The sequence below is a fragment of the Parasteatoda tepidariorum genome, chromosome 11 (assembly GCF_982258835.1).
Source record: "Parasteatoda tepidariorum strain Cologne lab strain chromosome 11, Ptep-v5.0, whole genome shotgun sequence".
Lineage (NCBI taxonomy): Eukaryota > Metazoa > Arthropoda > Arachnida > Araneae > Theridiidae > Parasteatoda > Parasteatoda tepidariorum.
In genome coordinates, this window is record NC_141765.1 from 66562106 (window position 1) to 66582287 (window position 20182).

The following is a 20182-nucleotide window of genomic DNA, read 5'->3' on the forward strand; positions in this document are numbered from 1 at the left end:
TACATGAGATAGTCTTTGGATAAAAAAAATCTATATTTTCATCATTCCAGAGATATAATGAAATATGATTAATTACTATAAAATTTTTCATTCTTCATATGGAATTTCTACTTCCATATCATTCATTGTTACTTTTTTCCTATCTAAGCAAATTCATTTTTAATTGAGGCAATTTTTTTTTAATTTTATCCATAATTGAAAAAAATTTACCTTGAACAAAATTCAGAAGAAAAGTCATTTTAGAAGTTATTTTGCTAGCAAATAAGTGACAAAGACTCTTTTTTCTTCCTTTTCTCGATTATTTTCAATCATAAATCTTATGAAAAAAATTTAAAAAATGACTTTTTATTTTTGTTTCAATTTCACTAATTATTTCATTTTTTATACAAAAATGTAATCATTGTTTTTAAAAAAAAATTTCAAATTTTTTTTCTGAATAATAATAATCCGCAACTGTATTCAAAAATAAAAAATAGAATTGTGATCACTGGATACTAAATTAAAAATGAAGTGATGTGAATAATAAAACCTTGGTAGCGAAAAAGAGAAAAAAATTAAAATGATCAAAATTGAGTTACTGAGGCACAATAGCGAACATTCTTTAAAAAAGTCAATATTTCTTCTATGTTGCTTTTTAGGAAACCAAGTTTTGTTTACACCAAGATTTGCCGTTTTGAATGAACTTTCTAATTAGTTTAAAAAATTAATAACAAAAAATAACTAAGCAGAATTGTGCAAACCATATATATTAAGAAAATTTGGGAAGTTCGTCGTTAATTTATACGACTGTTATATGAAACTTTCTAACTCAGTTTTGATGATTATACACTTTTTCATGGTGTTACAACATCAGGCTAAAAACATTAAAGTCCCTTGTTCGATCCCAGCCAGTGTCTAAGAACATTTCTTTCGCACTAATAATACATTGTTGACCACGGACAACAAACATTCAACTTGCTCATTCCTTGACAGAACGCAGTGCTACATTATTTCGACTCTTTCCATTTCGTCGTGATTCGTTAAACAAATAACTTGATTCACTAACATCACCCGGGACCGAAAGGAAGATATCTTTTACAAGCATACGGTCAGTGGCCATATATTTTAAGCGAAAAATTTACGGTCCCTGTAATTTTACGATCAGTGACTTGAAAATTTTATGCGATTCATTGCCTGTAATCTTATGGTAAAAATTTTTTTAGAGTGTTTGCACCTCTTTCTGCTCATTTCAAATCATCTGCTTCGAACAATAAGAACTACAATAAAGCTGCGTGGTAGGTCATTTAGCACTATTTTTTCCACTTTTCAATTCAATAGCGCTATTTTTGATGCATTTAAAAATTGATACAAGTCACTGTCTGGAAACATGGTAGCAACGAAATGAAAAATATATGTTACAAAGTTACGTTCTGGATAAAATCGGATCTTTTAAATAAACTCTACTTCGGAGCAATAGTTTACTTTTAATCATGTTTAATTTCGATATAAATAGTACTCTCAAGCAGAAATTTAAAATAATGGACTTAAAATATGAAATGTGCATAAAAATGTATTGAATAATAAATAATTTATAAATAAAAAAAGGAAATAACTCAAATGCATTAAAAACACTATATATTTCGGTACTTAAATTGATTTCTAAAGGATTTTCTTTCTGGTGTATTGAAAAAAAATAGGCAGAAAAATAACAGAAAGAATAAAACAACAGTATCGAATGTGAAATGCAATAATCTTTCCATTAAACAGTAATCTGAATAGTTTGTATAGTTAATTAGAACATAGGACTGAAATATTTAAGTCTCAATGTTTTTTTTTTTTCAATACTTACTTCTCTTCATTCTTCTTCAAAAAAGGATCACATAAATGTTAAAAGTATTTCTTTATAGTTAGAATGTAATTGCAAATGTTCCTTGTAAAGTTTTTGTTTGTACTTGGAAGAATTATTTTCCTTTTTTTCTTTTGATTGATAACGAAATAAATCTGAAGTGTATTTTTTTGAGCTGAAAGCCAAACAGCGGAAAAGAAATTTAAAGAAATGGTAACTAAGAGGTATTTCCGTGATAATTATATTTTTTCCATCGAGTTGTTAATTTTCCTACTTCTCTCTAAGGGGGTTACGATTCAACATAAAAAAAACGAAAAAAAAACGAGATTCCGAAATTTAAACACAAAAACTATCAAGAAAAACTGCAACACAATTATAAAAACATAACACACGATATTAAACCTCAGTCTAGCGTGCTAAGTAGAACTATTTTAAAATAGTTTAATAGTTTCAGTTTGAGGTTTTTGATTTTACAAAATTTATTTACTTCGAATAGATAATTCATATAAACAAAGTTAAATTTAGGGGATATCATTCCTTAAAAATAAATATATGGGAATATTAAAACTAATCATATCATTTTATGTTGAAAACTGAATGGTATAATAATTGCAAAATGGGTGGTGATTAATTCTATCATTAAGAGCTCATTTGCTTTAAATAACTTAACGAAATTCATTTCATTCTTAGGTCTTTTCTCCTGACTCAGTATTTTGGTAAATAAAAATACGCAATTTAATGTGATTGTAAAATTTTTATGTCGTTTAACTTATATTTACTTCCATCATTGTTACGAAATATAATTAATATTTAAATTATTCATGTTCGGAAAATAAACTTTGGGTTAATGTTATTTATAAACCAAGTGGATGTATGTGCCGGAAGATATTCTAAAAAGTTTAAATTTTTTGTTTGAAGCCACGTCTGTTGCAAGTATAGAAAATTCATTTTCATTTGCATTTGAATGGGAAAATCTGTTTTGTAAATAGCTTTCAGCTAAAATTTTTAAGTTTATGTTCTTAAATTTCCTTAACACTTTCATTCGCTAAGCTCTTTAACTTGGTGAAAATGGATTTTAAAGACATTATCAAAACACATACACTAAAAAAATACTGAGAGAATTTATTTATTTAACAGAATCTCATTATTCTTTTGACAGCGCTTACCTACTGAAACTATACTATACTTTGATATTTACTTTTAAAACAGAATTTAGAAAAAAATAGTATTATCATTCTTAATGCGAATGTTAATTGTAAATATTTTAAGTAAATAATGGCTTAATGGAATAACCCTAAAGAATGTCAGGCTAATTATAAAATGTCAGATGATTTTTAATTAGCCAGGTGCTTCCAAAATAACCATGACATATGCTAAAAGTCATACTTTTCGGTTTTACTTACGTCATATAAATTTGAGTTCAAGCTTTCTATATTATGGTCCCTTTACGACTGCAGTTACATTATTAAAATTTCCATTCTAAAATTACAGTTTAATAACTGGTGGCAGTTTTCCCATCTAATTAACCGTCAAGTTTTTCATTTACGCTTACAGCCGGTAAAATTTAGAAAACCTTTATTATAAAACTATACAATTTTATAACCATTTACAACTAGCATGGTTTCAAAATAGTAAAAATGAAATTTTAATGGATATTGGAGTTAGATTAAGTTAGGATGTTCGTTAAGTAATGAACATTGAAGTTATGTTGCAGTTAAGCTCTTTCTGTGTCAAATAAAACTTGGAACGCTGCTTAATTAATTTATCTGGTGGTGCCAGATAGCATGAGAAATGGGAAATACTAGAGTATCCAGTTTCAAGGAATTAAATGGCTTCATAAAATGGGCCTAGTTGGAGCGGATCAAATTCTAGTTGTTTAACCATATTTGATGAAAGTAGTAAATAGACAATTTTTCTCGCAGTTAACAGTCAGAATACTATTTTTTTTAATAATTATTTGACTGTTCTGGTTGAATATGATAAATTAACAATTGAATAAATTGTTATTTATCTATTTTTTTCCGAGAAATTTCTAAAAATAAATTGGTTTTTGTCGTTACATCTTTAACTGAATTGAATTTGATAGTTTTCATATTCATTCATATCTAAAGAAAATATTAAAAAGGAATTACTTATCCTGTCACTAGCGTAGTGTATCACTAATGCAGTGCTCTAATATATTTTTATTAACGTACATTTCCATGAAATGTAACTTATCAGAAATTGAAGATGTGATTAAATATTTCAAGTTTTGTGTGCTTTCCAAACATGATTATGTCTAACTATTTGGTAAGTATGCAAAATAGTATGCTAAATATAGTGAATTCATGACATGTTCGAAGAGGAATATATATTTTTTTTGTTGATGTTGTTTAAACAGAGATTTCAAGGATCCAATTTTTATTTAGGATTCATTTAACCTATCAATTAGTGTAGAGTAAACCAACCAGTGAAGGAACATTTCATATATATTGATTAAAAATAAGAATTTGAAAGTTTTTCTTTAGATTGATTGGTAACAATAGCTTACAGCCAAAAAATAGGAAGTCATCTAGCAATGTTTTGGATTAACTGGTCAAATAGACTTCTCTGGAAAATTTTCTGAATTTGTTATTATCTCTGCAACACCTTGTTTCTTTGAAAAAATTATAAGGTGAGTGTTTGTATTTATATGTTTAAAGTGGAATCAATTGCATGTAATAATTTTATTTTTCTCACTGTGCAAAAGAGAATTCAAAATACAGTTATTGAAGCAGTTATTAAGCATCATAGCATAATAAAGTACTGAGATAAGGGGGTGTTTATTCACTGGATCACCAAACGATGAAAAACCAGTGAAGGAACTTTACTGGGTTTTTTTCTAAGTTAATGAAAATAAAAGATAAACTTCAATTTTCTTGCACTTTTAGTGATGTTCCGCATCAAAAGTATGTTAAAAATACGAAAAACAACTTCTAACCAGTGAAGGAACAGGTATGTTCCTTTACTGGGCATAGATTTCCCAGTTAATGAACAGTATGTGTTAATATCTTGACACTTTAATTTTCAATTCATGATTACAAAAAAAAAGTTAACATTTTCCAAGTATTTATATGTTATAATTTCAAGAATAGGCTTGCTTTCAAATATTTGTATAGCTAATAAATTCATAAAGAGCATTAAAAAATAACCAAAATTAAGTGTTCCTTTACTGGGTGTTCATTCACTGGTAAGAGCTGTTCCTTCACTTGGTCTTTATACTACTTGTTATTTGAACTTCCAAAACTTTAGAACAATATTATGTAAGTTCTCTACAATTTTTTTTTACATAATTTGCAATTAGTAACAAATATGTTGACACTGTCATCTAACTAAAATTACGAATTTTGAAATTAATATGATTTTGTAAAAGGCAAGCGAAGCTTAAGTGTTCCTTCACTGGTTAGTTTACCCTACACAGTTTATTATTCGGTTCTATTTTAAAAATACCAAACTAATGAAAACATTACTCGACTTAACTTTTTTGTTGGGGCATTTACATATAAATAATATTTCCATTAAATTTTTTTTCAACAATAGCTAGTGTCAAGTATTTAGTTGAGGAAATAGCCTTTTTTTTTTAAGTCCGATGCTTTGAAGTCATACATTCCATAAAACTGAACAGAATGAAATTTGCAGGGTACATTTGCCGCTTAAATACAATTAGCTAAACATACAAAAATTTCAAACTAAACAAATTTGGTTGAAGAGTTAGAGGACATCCAAGACTTCGTTTTCCTCTACAGGGATTTTAAAGCAAAGTAGTAAACTAGCAAAACCTGGCAACAAAGAGCACAAAATGTTTTAAAGAAGGCAGGAACCACCCCTGGCTGGCATGCTAATGATGATGAATCTGAGGAGAATCCATAGATGGATTTCGTTTAAATTTGATGAAGCATAAATATAAATAATACATTTATACTAATTTTTTAAGTTAAAATAACTCGCATGCTTTATTTAAAAATTTCCAGTTTTAAAATATTACGCCTAAAAAAATTTTAAACTAAGTTATATTTTATTTTTTAAAGTGAGTTAGTTTGTTCCTAATTGCACTCACCATCCCAAATACAGAAAAGTTTTATTTCTTATTTCGAGAAGAAATCTTTTAAACTTTACTTCAGTAACTATACACAAAATTTGAAGAAAAAAAATCTATAAATAAAAAAACATATTTATTTTCCGAGACTACTAAGAGTTGCAGTACTAGATATTTGCCTCTGATGCACTTTAACCACATCCAAAAATTTCATAGACTAGTAATATCTCGAGAAAATATATTTTTTCTTTTTACTTTTATGGTACTTGTAGAGTTTTTCTCTCTTACTTTTATAGATTCTCGAGATAAATACTCAAAAACTAAGTTTTTCAAATACGTAGAATTTGTTGCTGATTGTTCGATTATTGTTTTTATTCTATTTTATTCTGTTCTTTATTCTATATTATTATATCTACTATTGTTCTATTATTGTTTTAATTTATTTATTTTACAATAATAGAACAAAGACTACTAAGAGTTGCAGTACTAGATATTTGCCTCTGATGCACTTTAACCACATCCAAAAATTTCATAGACTAGTAATATCTCGAGAAAATATATTTTTTCTTTATACTTTTATGGTACTTGTAGAGTTTTTCTCTCTTACTTTTATAGATTCTCGAGATAAATACTCAAAAACTAAGTTTTTCAAATACGTAGAATTTGTTGCTGATTGTTCGATTATTGTTTTTATTCTATTTTATTCTGTTCTTTATTCTATATTATTATGTCTACTATTGTTCTATTATTGTTTTAATTTATTTATTTTCATGGCTAAGAATTCGGATTTTTTGTTACACTTATTAATGACCAAGGAGCCGAGTTCAAGGGTAGATGGAAAATAAATGGAACTTTTTTACTCAAACATATTCTCAGGAATTTATATAATTAGAACATAAATTATTCACATATTCTAATATTTTTTAAGCAAAAACTCAAAGGAGTTTCTTTATTCATCCAGTTCCTGTTTGAGTAAATATACCATTTTACTAAGCTAATTTGAAATGTAGCTATTTTATTTCAAATTTCAGAGATAAGATAAGGGCCGGGAGAGCCTGGTCGGTAGGGCGCTGGGCCCATGTCCGAGAGTTCGCGGGTTCGAACCCCACCAGTCGAAGACTCCCCGTGTAGTAAATGGTGACTGATGCACGTTAAATCTGTCGTGTCGCAAAGTCCTCCATGTTCCCATAACAAATCAATACCTCTGGGGGTACTGGATCTCTGATTCAGATCAAGATTCCCAGATTCCCTGATTCAGATCAAAAATTACGATCTGGGGATGAATGAATGGATGTATGAATGGGTCCGCCCTATAAACGGGTGTGACGTATGGGTGTGGCAGAAGTTGAATTCTTGACCATAGATGGCGCCACTGGAAAACAAGAACAATCGCACCCCTCCACCTAAACAGGCATAAGTCAACAACAGAGATAAGATAAAAAAAATGTACAAGTACCGCACTTTTTTATATAGCAAAGATTTGCCTCTTGCTTAACAAATTTTATGAAATGCATGTATTGCAAATAATGCATTTTAAGAATAGCATTGAAAAATTTTATATGTTAAAACAGTTAACTCTTCTATAGATTTCGTTTAAACTCAACATGATAATTTTCATGATTTTCAACATGATTCGACTCAACAATTTTCTTTTTAATTCATCATGCAAACTTTCATTTTTCCGTTTCTGGTATTATTTCATGCATCACAATACGTATTCGTGACTGATAAATTATATGAAGTCAGTACAAAAAAAAAAGTGATTTATTTTTAATAACGTTTGAACTAATGATCATATTTTTACAGATCTATTTGTTTCGTTTATGGTAATAAAAGAACAGCTTGAGAGAAGTTAACTAAGTCTAGCTAATTTTAAAATGTATAAAGTAATTGGTAGCTGTTATCTAATTTCTCCGATGATACTTTTTATTGATTGCTGAATTTTAGATCATTTAGTAAATTTTAATTTGATTTGATTTTAATATTTTGATAAAAGACAATTAAGGCCAATTACAATTATCTACTCATTTAAAAAATTACATTTTAACAGTTTTAATTTGAATAACACCTATCTTTTTGTTTAAGATTTGTCATATAACTTTCATGACAGGTGTTTTATTGGCTCTTACTCACTAATGATAATAATATTGAAAAACTTCTTTATACGAATTTAACACTTTTTAATTAAGAGTTAAATTTTCTAACTCGAATTCTGAAGATTGCTTTAAAAGTGATAAAATCAATAACTCTCAAGTGAATTTTTTACATATTTTATAAATTTTTACATATTTTAAAAATAAAGTCCATCCATGAAGTTAAAAAAAAATTAGCGACAGGTTTATGAAATAATTATAGAATTTAAATTATGCTACTTTACTTTCAAATACCATAATTTTTGCTTATCTATGCAGTTAATTGATCACGCTCAAGCTTAAAATATTCTTAAAATACTAAATACTATTCTTAAAATACTGAAATTTTAAAAGTTATCATGAACCTTTCATTTACCTGATTTACTTGTTAAAGAATATTTTTCAAAAAAAATTGTGAGAAGGAAAAAAAAATTAGTTAAATTTTCGTAAAAAAGCCACCTGAACCCGATTGAATTCACATGTAATCTAAAAATACATAAAATGTTCCGTATTTATGTATTTTTAGAATTCCTATTAAAGAGGAAGTGAAAAAAGTAAGTTTAAAAATCAAAATTTAAGTGCAATATGCAATCCAAAATAGGTAAAATCATTATCGAAAACGATGAAATAATAAACTTTAAAGACTGCTTGATTTCTTGATGAAACTGAACACTGAAAAAAAGGCATGGTCAAAACTATCAGAATATGGTAAAATTTACCCTGTTTCTCTCTCTAATGGAACACCGAAAAGCTCGGTAATTTTTCGCGCTTTGGTAACGATTTTGGTAAAATTAACAAAAGAATATGGTTTTATTATATGGGATGAAATTTGGTAATTTTTCGCGCTTTGGTAATGATTTTGGTAAAATTAACAAAAGAATATGGTTTTATAATATGGGATAAAATTTTGTAATTTTATCACGTTACCTTATAGCATGGTCTAAAAACTATCTATTTGGTTAAATTTACTTTTCAGTTATGTATTTTTTACTAAATTTGTAGTAATAAGAACTATAATTTTAAAAGGCATAATTTCTTGTAAACAGTTATCATAAGAACGGAAAATTTACAAAATGAATGGTTTTAATATCATATATTCTGGCATTTATTAACAGAACTATGCTTTTTTTCAGTCTTTTTATAGACCAAACAGTTTATTAATTTGACCATAATTTTTTTTCACCTTGAAAGTAGTAAATGTGGAACATATCATGAGTTCGTTAGCGGTGGTAAAAAACACACAAGTACTAAATATGATTTCTATTCATCTTATTTTTAATAAAACAATTTATTTACCTCTCTTTCATTTTACGTTCTCTTTGTTGAAGGCATTCAATGTTCAGTCGAGATTGACTCAATTCTGATTTTAAAACATCCACTTCTCTTGTAAGAGCTGAAACTTTCCATGAATCTTGTGAAGGTACAGATGAGTGACTGCTGATTGACAATTGAGTACTGGGTGTCGGGGAATTGGACAGTTTGAACACATTACGTGAATCTACTGAAGCAATATCGATTTCGCGGCAACGGCGTGAACCTGTTAAAGTGAAATGTGATATTTTAGAATTAGCATTGCTTATTATGCAGTTACCAGAATTAGCTCTTAAGATATAAGTACTAGCATACATATATTTCCGTTACTTTGTTCATATTTTAACTCAAAGATCAGGAAAATTCATATAAAAGTGTTAGAAAATTTAAATAGTTCCTTTGTCAGAAAAAATTTCAGCTACTATGGAAAAAAATTTTGCCGCTATCATAGTTTAAAATGGTCAAACGTTTCAAGTAAAATTTAAAGTAAGTTGCTTCACTCTCATTAAAGTCTTATCATAATTTATATACAGTGACAATTATTCAGGAATGTAATTTTATTGACAAAGTATGAACTTTCAGAATAATGAATGAATATGTCTTTGTATCTCTTCAATAGAGACAACTTAGTCGAATTAACATTTTAGTTCACTAAACAAATTAAAATATTGTTTCAGCATTTAACAATTCAGTTAAACAATTAAAAAATTAACTTTCATTATGATTAACTTTCGTTCAAATGATCCGATATTCACGCACTGCTAGCAAATTTCAATGGTTCAAAGATTTGATTTCAAATAGACAAAATAATTAGAGCTATTTATTTAGACAAAATAACGAACTTTTTTCAAAAAAACATATCTTTTTTTAAAAATATATTTGGATTTTGATCATCACACTATGGAGTTTCGACACAATCTGAAAAATATGGCCACACCCCTATAGGCCATATCCTAATGAGATATGGCTTATTTATATCATATTATTATTTTCATTTATTACATTATTATTTTTTTACATTATTATTTTTTTACATTATTGTTATAATTTATTATATTACTATTATTATTTATTATGTTATTATTTATTATATTATTATTATTATTTATTATGTTATTATTTATTATATTATTATTTATTATGTTATTATTCATTATATTATTATTTTCAAGGCCATATACAATTAGGATATGACCTAGAAAATGGTCAAAAATTTGGTTCCTTTAATGCTAGCGTCACTTTTTGGGTATTTCACCACATCTCGGGAACTTTTTAAGCAAGTCGAAAAAAGGTTTGCACTCAATTAAGAAATTCGTTTTAACAAAGATAACTCATAATAAGAAATAATTTTTGAGAATTTTATTTAAAAATGATCAGAACATTTTTATTAATTAACATTTTATTAATTTTATTTAAAATTTATTTATTTAAAAGTGATCAGAACATTCTCAAATTGTAAAGTAGAAATATTTTTATATCATTTTAAATTATGTAATTTAAAATCAGAAAATCCAAAATTTAAGCAAAATCTTTTCAACAGTTCTTTAGTTGGAATTTAAGAAAAGTTTTATTTTTTAATTACTTTTTTCTTTTTTCTTTTAAATTTTTGTTTTTGTCCTTTAAAATCACAGAGTAAAATCTTTAAAAATAAAAATATTTCACAATTCAAAAACTTTTCAACCATTATTAAATAAAATTATAGAAAGTAATAAATAAAATTATTATCTTTGTATAAACGAATTTTATAATTGTGCGTAAAAATTTAATTCAATTAAAAACTTCTTAAATTGCGAATTACGCAAAAAGTGAAACTAATATTAATGGGCTCAAACCTCCAACCACTCTCCTGAGTTAATCCATTGAGTCATATTTTGCAGATTACAGCTACCCCTCATTTGTTGATAGTTAAGAATCCGAACTTCGTTGCAGAAAAAGTTATATGTTTACTTAGAGAATCTCTGTTCTTGAGTGATCTTCTCTCTTAAATTAAGAGTTGGTGTTAGTTATTTAGCTTATTTGAAATCAACCATTTGAGTCAATAAGATTTTCAATTGATTGAATATCAATTATTAGAATGAAATTTATTCAGGGTGATTTTTTTTCTCATTGTACAGTTCGTAGAAAGAAACAATTGAATAGCATTTGACCTATATCAACAAAGAGAAAACATCCCTGATCATGATTGATCTGTAAAAACCTTATACAGATAAAATTCTTTTATGCAGAATTCGTGTCTTCATAAGCCTGATAGTGGACTTTATATCAGAAAGACAAGGAATCACAGAAAATCACTGTTTTAAAACTAAGATCATAAATAAAATTTAACTTAATATAAACTTCTTCAAGGAAAGGAATTAAATTATTGTTTTACAATGAAGACCTTGGCCTATTGGTATAATATGATATGTAAACGCAGATCTTCAGGCAAAAAGCGGAACAACTATGCCCCAAGCAATAGAAATCATTACATCTAACACACTTTAAAAATATGTAATTAATAAATTTAGCGAAATAAATAATTGCAAGTTGTTTATAAAATCAATAGGCCAATTATGGGAAAACATTCAAGACAGTTGAAAATCTCTTTGTAACCAACTCCGTAAAGAAGCAGTAGCTAATTTCAAGTTCCAAGCATGACTGCTTATCAGAACACAATATAAAAATTCTCTCCACCAAAGCATGCCCAATTTGCAACACAGGTAACTTGAATTTTGATCACCTCTTACTGTGCAAGGAACTAGATAAAAACTCACAGGAAAGCACGGATGTAACCTAATTAAATTGGGGGAGCCGACAGGACTGTGTTGAGGTCAGGGAAATGGACATGCATTGAAAAGGTTCTGGGTTCCAATCCAGGACAAGGCATGGATGTTCTTTCATTCTCTGTACTATCTGTTCTTAATGTGGGAGCCACGCTGGCCCACCTAATATGTGCCCCTGAAAGAGTGGCCAACAAATATGTCCTGTAAAATACCTGAATTGACGAAATGTTAGCACAGGTGGGCATTGGAAATAGAAACAAAAATATTGGGAGGTAAGAATTTATGTGAAATATCATTAATTGAAGATCTTAACTTGTTCTTTTTAATTTATTGTTTCAAATATTTTTATTGATCTAAATGTTTATTGTTCATTTCATCCAAATTGTTGAATTGTTAAATTTTTATAGTTTCTTTGTTCTGCTTAATTGTGATGCAGTGAATTGTCAAATTTATATGGATTGATTTTCTAGTAAAGCCTTATGAAACACAAAAGCCTGATAGCATATTTTCAGTTTCTTATCTACGCACATTTATTATGTAATATTTGCTAGGAAAAACAAATTTAACTCTGCTTTTTTAACTCGCACAAATGAATAATTTACAATTTCCGAAAACAGATGCTATTCATTTTTTTATAACTGGCAAGTTGTAGAGTGACAAGTGTTATCATATAATTGAGTGATAAATAGTTCATCATTCAAAAATAAATAGTTTATGATGAACAGTATTTAATTGCAAGTAAATCTAATATTTAATTAGTAAGTATTAGTTCCCTCTTCTAAGTTTCTTTTTCCTAAAAAATAAGCATTAATTAGTTTTTGAATTCAGCACATCTTAAAAAAATATTTTTTTGTACAAGTTTCGAAATATAATCTGATTAAAGAATAAATAGTTTCATTAGCTTACAAAAAAAAAAAAAAAAAAGAAAAAAAAACACTGTGCAGGATGCAAATTTTTTATCGCATTTATGCAAATACTTTATTTTGCCTAATCTGGATGTAGGGATTTCAAATTTTAATTACTTCAGCTCCTAAAGCTACAGATTTTTAAATGACATTTTTAGTTTAATTTTTGTCGAAATGTCGACATTTAAAAAACTTTATGTACAACAGGGGTCGAGTTGATACAACAAACTTCTAGGGGAGCTAGGGAACATCTTCAGGATTAAAATTTTTAAGAACCCATGCCCGAAAATATCATTTTACGCGGCTAGATGCTTCCATATTATGACCTGTTCAGAAATACATGAAGAAACATTTGATAATAAGGAAGCTCTCCTAGCGGCGTATGATGACATTTGTAGACATGAGTTCCTATGCAATTTTAATCCTGATGATGTGTCCAAACTGCCCTAGAAGTTTGTCGCAACATTTGTGCAATCCGTTGTTAGAAATAACGTTTCTAAAGTTGTACATTTCGACAAAAAATAGACTAAAAATGTCATTTATTTGTCTATTTTAGAAGTCTTTAATAAGATTTACATAAAGATAACTCTCTGATCAGCGATTACTAAAGGAGTGACTGCTTGTTTCTACACTAGGACCTTGGACTATCAGAATACGAAACTTTCCTTTCCGCATAGATGGCAGGACCACATCACTGCTTAACACAAAAAAAAAGCTCAGTATTTCTCATTTCTCGCGATAGATGGCTCCACTAGATATACTAGTTAATGCCTGGTTCACTTTACGAAATTCAGCCACAACCTAACTTTAATGTCCATAACGTAAGGAAAAGCCTAACCGAACTTAACTTCAATGCTCAGTTAAATTTAATCTTTGCGGTTTTCAAACCATGCTAACTGTAAATGGTTACAAAATCGTATAATTTTGTATTCACGATTTTTTAACTATACCAGCTGTAAGCGGTTTCAAACCCATAAAGGTAAAGAAATATTCCTAACCTTAAATTTTACTGTCAATTGTATGTACAGACTGCTGGGGGTTGTTTTACCGCCATTTTAGAATGAAAATTCTGACAGTATAGCATGAATTTTATTTCGGGATGTCAAATTTTTTGACGTTTTAATTTCTAACTTACGATAATTTCAGTTGAGAATCTGTAGGCGCATGCAGTAAAATGAGTGGATGCAGTAAAATGAGTTAACAAAAAATAATAAGTAAATAAATAAAACTGTACTTTACACCAAATTTATGTTCCACTGCACAAAAACCAAGGATGGTTTCCGGTGCAATGAACATCGACTTGGTGAACAGTAAATGCCTCCATGTTTGTTATTCAGCAACACTAAAATTTATAGTTAAATATAGTACAAATAGCTTGAAATACGCTCAGCTAAAAAACTCGTTTATTTGAAGTTTAAACGTAAGTAGAAAATTTTTAAGGCTAAAATCTTAATCGAAATAATATTAATAATAATCATAACCTTTTTAAACCGTAAAATTAGCAAATTTTATCAGCTTTTGAACTATGAAATTTTAAATATAAAAAAATAAAGAAATCAATTGAATAGTTTCTGAGACATAAAACTTTAAAAATATCGTAATTTAATTTTCTTTTTAAAAAAATCTATTCTACAAATTCCGTTCAAATTGTATTTTTTTATTTGAAATATAATAATTTAATATGCTTCAAAAAGTTCAATTCAAAAAGTTTTTGATCATCATTATTAAATCGTGTATTAGAATATAATAAATTATAATAAAAAACTTTCTTTGCTGTGGACTTTTTTTTGATTGACCAACTTACATCATTTTGTGTAAATAATTTCTGACTCAAGGTAAATTATTCCAGAGATAAGCAAAAACTGAAACTCACACTGTCGCTTTATTGACTAAACAACTGGGACCGTATTTTTCAAATTGCAATCGTATATTATATCTAATTTTTACTACCAAAAATTCAAATCCAACCATTCAAATCCATATTTATGTTTAGAAAATGTTTTTTTGTGTTTGACTTCGTAACTTTATTTAACGTCTACACGAATAAATTACCATGTTTAAAATTCACTTCTTCCATAGAGATTGCAAGTTTGTAGGGAAAAACCGACCATTCACAGTTTCAAATTCAAAAGAGATTCACAGTTTCTGTTTTTTTTCCTCATCGCGCAACTTCTTTCAGAAATGAAAATAAAAGTTTCGAGATTGCAAAGACGCTCAAAATGATAAATTTGGTACAACAAAATGCAAGAAAAATTTTCTTCAAATTTGAATTGTTATTTAATATAATCAAAAGATAAGCAGTAAAACAAGAATGACTTTTAAAAGGCGGAGAAGCAAAGTGAATGCAATGAAATAAGTGGTTTCCAATGCCTTTTCTTAGACAAACAAAACGTTTGCAAACAATTTCTGTCCAAAACTTAAATTTCTTTAGAGAGCCATTTATATTTCACTATTATGGAGTATATATTATGGATACGGCATCATCTATGAAGCTAGTAAGATTAAGTCACATATATACTGTATGAAAATATCTACCTCAAAATTGAAAACACATATTAAATCCATACATATTGAAAAAACATTTTTACTCTTAGTTGTATTTTGTTTAAATTTTTCGGCTACAGACTTGCATTTGTGCCTATCATTAGATATCAGCATTTTATTGCATTTAGTAGTCAGCCAAAATTGCTGCACTCTGAAACTAAAGAAGATTTTTAGAAACTGAAGGAACACCAGGATACTTTACACTTGTTCGAGTTTTGTAACTATTACAATTGAAGTCTGAAGCTAGAATTTAAAATTTTTACAGACGAAGAAAATATTGTATGGCGTTGCATGAAGAAGTAATAAAAACTTGGTTTAAAAAAATCGCTGAACCGTATTCCATGAAAATTAATTTTTACCAATGCCTTCAAAACCTTACGCGCTACCGTGGTGGCTCAGGGGATAGAGTGCTTGTCTTTTAATTAGGTAACCCGGGTTCGAGTCCCAGTTGGCTGCTTGATAAGTATTCTGCTCCCGGCTCGTACCGACCACAGGACAAAAAGTCTCCTCAGTGGTAAACGGATCATGGGTCTGAGTCCCCATGCCATCAGGCTAACCATGGAAAACTTTTGTGGTTTTCCTCTCCATGTTTCGCAAATGCGAGTTAGTTTCCTCAAAAAGTCCTCCGCAAAGGCAAATTCTCCTAATACTTAATCCAGAAATAGCAATTGTGCATATGGCTGTTCTTTTGTAGGGAACTGTGAGTGGAGAGACTTTTTATTAGAAATGCTTAGTTAAAGTTTTAGAAAGTATTTTAGACATTCTTCAACTAAATGGCGATACAACAAATATGGCGGCCATTCGATCGTTCAATTACTAGTATTTATGTTTATACTTGACGAGTTTGTATAAAAACTGAGTAAGTATGCTATAGTTACTATTTGAAAGTTCAATAACAGTGTGTAGGTGCAGAAAAATTCTGCGATTCTGATGGTTGTGGAGTCTAAAGGGTCTAAGCTGGTGCTTAAAATTTTAGCATTAACATGACATTTATATTTAAACTGTACTGAGAATAAGTACCCTGGAAATGATACGCAATTATAGAAAAAATTTTTGTTCGAAAATATTATTATACAGCATTGTTTTTCACAAATATTAACCAGCTCAATGTTAATAGTATTTTTAAAAACAATTTAAGAAAATGTAGGATTTACAGAGCAATTTTGTAAACTTATTATTATTTTTTTTTTAAAGATCTCGTAATGTTAGTAAATTTCCCAATCTATCCTTTGTAACTTAAAAGATTGAAACGTGTGTCATTATATCCCAACATTCCATTGCTGTTTTGTTGCATCTCAAATGCATTTAAACTTGTCACTTGAGAAAGATATTGTCTGACTGATAGAGTAAACGAAATAAATAAATTGAAAGCATGATGACCAATAAATATATAATACTTCATATCTGAAACACATTTTGTAATCTAATTAAAACGCAGTTACCACACAAATATGTAATTTTTTTATAACTATATCAACGTTTTGCACAAGAGGAAAATTTCTTCTTTAATGAAATGTTTCTAAACCAACAATTCTTAATCACGTGTAATGGGAATATTATTTCAGAAGAATGTATTTTTATTCTTTGTCTTTTTATTAAATTCATTTTGTCAATAGCTGAATAATTATATTTTTATTCAAATAACTTACTTTAAAAAATGAATTAAACATTTTCAGTATTAATTTTAAAACATTTCATTTCATTGTCACTAAAAATCTATTCAATGTAGCTTAAAGATCTCTAAAAATTAACTAACTTCATAAATACTGGCTAGTTAAAAAATAATGATGATAATAATAAATTACACACCTTCTGATGAATTATCATAGTGTTTTTTCAGCGTACTTTTTGTTGAACTCAGGGAACTACCACCCGTTAAGGAATGATCGCTGCTACTGCCACTGCTTCGATTGCCTCGATTACGATTCCCAAAACGAACTGGAATAAAGAAATTAATCTTATTTAACGAGGTATTATAAAAAATATATAAATACACAAATTCATTTAAGCAATTTGTATAAAAATATAAAAATTGTTTATGCCAATATCGTCAGAAATTTTATGCGTTTAATCTTTTGACAAGATAGTCCCAAAAACTTCCCAGCACCAGAATGGCGCCATCGTTTTATCGAATCAAAATCTCTAAATTTTATCATTTGAATGACGTTTCATTAAGATAAGAATATCCTTGCAACCACATCCCTTTCAGAATCTCCCTTTAAATATCGGGACAGACAAAAATGCGTGGCTTTTTGATATTTGCATGGCTAGATAAATCTGGGCCAAATCCAAACATCCCTGTAATGGAAATCCCATCAATGTAAATAGCAAACGAACACTGTTTTAAATGACTTAAGATCCATTAATAAAATGCCTTTTTAAATGAATTAGCCTAAGTCTCTTCAACTATCTAGCATCTAAAGGCATATTTTATAAATATATATATATATATATATAAACCTCCCTTTCTCGAATTTCTAATAATAGAGCACAAATGTCCAAACAACATAACTTCCTTTATCAGTAGAACTGGCAGATGGAGATGAATTTCGTGAACCCACAGGAAGTAGAGATGAACAGGTTAGGGGTGTTTCTTGGAATTTCGATCACTGTGACAGCACTTCCTCAACTTAAAAATAATACAATGATTCTGGCAGTAAGTAAGGGGTTGATGAGTAGGACGGAGTGACCACCGGGGGTTAGCTTTCAAGCATAGAAAGATAAAATTCTGTTTCACCTCAAAATTGCAACCAATAGATCAAAGGATAATTAGGAGTCTTGGAATGTATGATTGTGTCCTATTATAATGTGTCCTGTGAGATTTGAGATAAACAGGTCCGTTTGTATATATATATATTCTAAGCTGTTAGTGTCACATCTGGAAGAATATGTGAAGAAAATATTTTAAGAGGACATGCAAAAAAAAATTACCTTATACGTGAACGAAGTCATTAACATAAAATTACAAGCTAAAAGGCAAACTAAAATATCCCCTTAAGAAAGCAATAAAGGAGCTAAAAAGAGGAAAACTATCAAAAAGAAATTAAAGTGGAAGCATTTACATACATGGCAGTATCATCAGGGAGTGATATCATGCAGTCAGTAAGTGAGCAGTTTCAACGATTGGCAGTGCAATACTGCAAACAATCTTACCCCCTACTGCTCCAAGAAAAGCAAACCAAACAGAAAGTCAGACAAAGATTAAATACCGTAATCTCCAAAGTCAAAGTGGAAGTGCATAAAATTAGCAGATGGAAAACAGAATTTAGTCAGTTGAAGTTTCGAGCTCCAAAAAGCATATATTGCTGATTCTTTCATCCATATTTCATTGAGTCATTGATTTGCGTTTAGTATAATTCAGTATGAATCTCTGATTCATACTGAATTATATTTCTCATGAGTTTCCACGTGACGAGAATGACATATCTCTGATGATGTTTCCTGCTAATTGGTTTACTGGTTCGTTGAATATTTTGCCAGCTATTTTAAAACGCTTTTTTGATTTACTCACATTTCAAGTATCACAAAATATGTTTTAGTGTCATAGAGTTACATAAAAAATGAAAAAGTTATATTTTGTCAACTATATCATATTTTATGAAAAAAAAAAATAGAAACTTTGAAAATGTCTTGAAGACAAATTGAGAAATATCAAGTATTAAAAAATATTTTTATTGATAATTCCTTTATAGATGTTTAAGATTTGAAAAATCTCTTCTTACTCATTAATCGATTTAACAAATATAATATTTTATTTGTTTTAGTGTGACACGAAATTAAGGTGAACAATATAAATCGAAAATAATATTGGAAGTAAACATTATTTTTATCACTTATTGATTTTTCGCAAAACAATTCATTTAAGCGTTAAGTCTATTTGTTGACCCACTTCTTTAGAATTACTTAAGATTTGAAAAGTGCTTGGTTAAATTGCCCGTATGATTCCGAAGTATTACTATCGTAAGATTACATTTACTAAAGTGAGAAGCAATGTTCTGTATGAAATAGCTACTCAGTTATAGTACACTTAAAGAGAAATACAATTTGTATCACTTTGTATTATAAAATTAAATTGAATGAACATTTTTACGAGCAATTTAGTGGTAAATTCTAGAGTGAATTGAATGAATTTATGTCTAGTTTAAAATGTCCTATTTATTTTTCAAAAGTAAGATACTAAATTATTAGTTATAATTATTTATTATTGAGTTGTGTTATCATATAAAGAATTGAATTTGATATGAGATTATTAGCGCCTCTTATTTCAAATACTCTTATGCAATTTGTTGACAATAACAGCAATGAATATTTAATTTGCAAAAAGTTGCACAGTAATCTCTCTCTCTCTCTTTTTCTATCTATCCATCTATATATGCACCGAAGAGCCATTACATTATGACCACCCTCCATCTATAACAATGGGCTCGCTCAGGTTTTCATGGTTTCTCGTCCAGGAACAATGTTTTCATGGGCCACATTAGGACCCATAATCCTCATAGAACAATCCCTGACGTTTGTAAGCTACTTGAACATAGTTGCAGACCAGGTTCACCCATTCATGGCGACAGTTTTTCCTGCGGGAGATGTTGTTTACCAACATGATAAAGCACCATGTCATAAGGGTCGAATCGTCATGGATTGGTTCGAGG

At 28.7% G+C, this 20182-nt stretch overlaps 1 protein-coding gene across 1 annotated transcript in view; it reads right to left on the minus strand.

The window, feature by feature from the left end:
• Positions 1-20182, minus strand: part of LOC107455311 (uncharacterized) — a 133663-nt gene that overhangs the window by 57804 nt on the left and 55677 nt on the right. Inside the window, exons 3-4 of the mRNA XM_071187964.2 lie at positions 17343-17471; positions 9308-9548 (exon numbers count right to left, since the gene is read on the minus strand). Of these exons, the coding sequence (XP_071044065.1) occupies positions 9308-9548; positions 17343-17471 (370 nt within the window). The remainder of the gene's footprint in view (positions 1-9307; positions 9549-17342; positions 17472-20182) is intronic.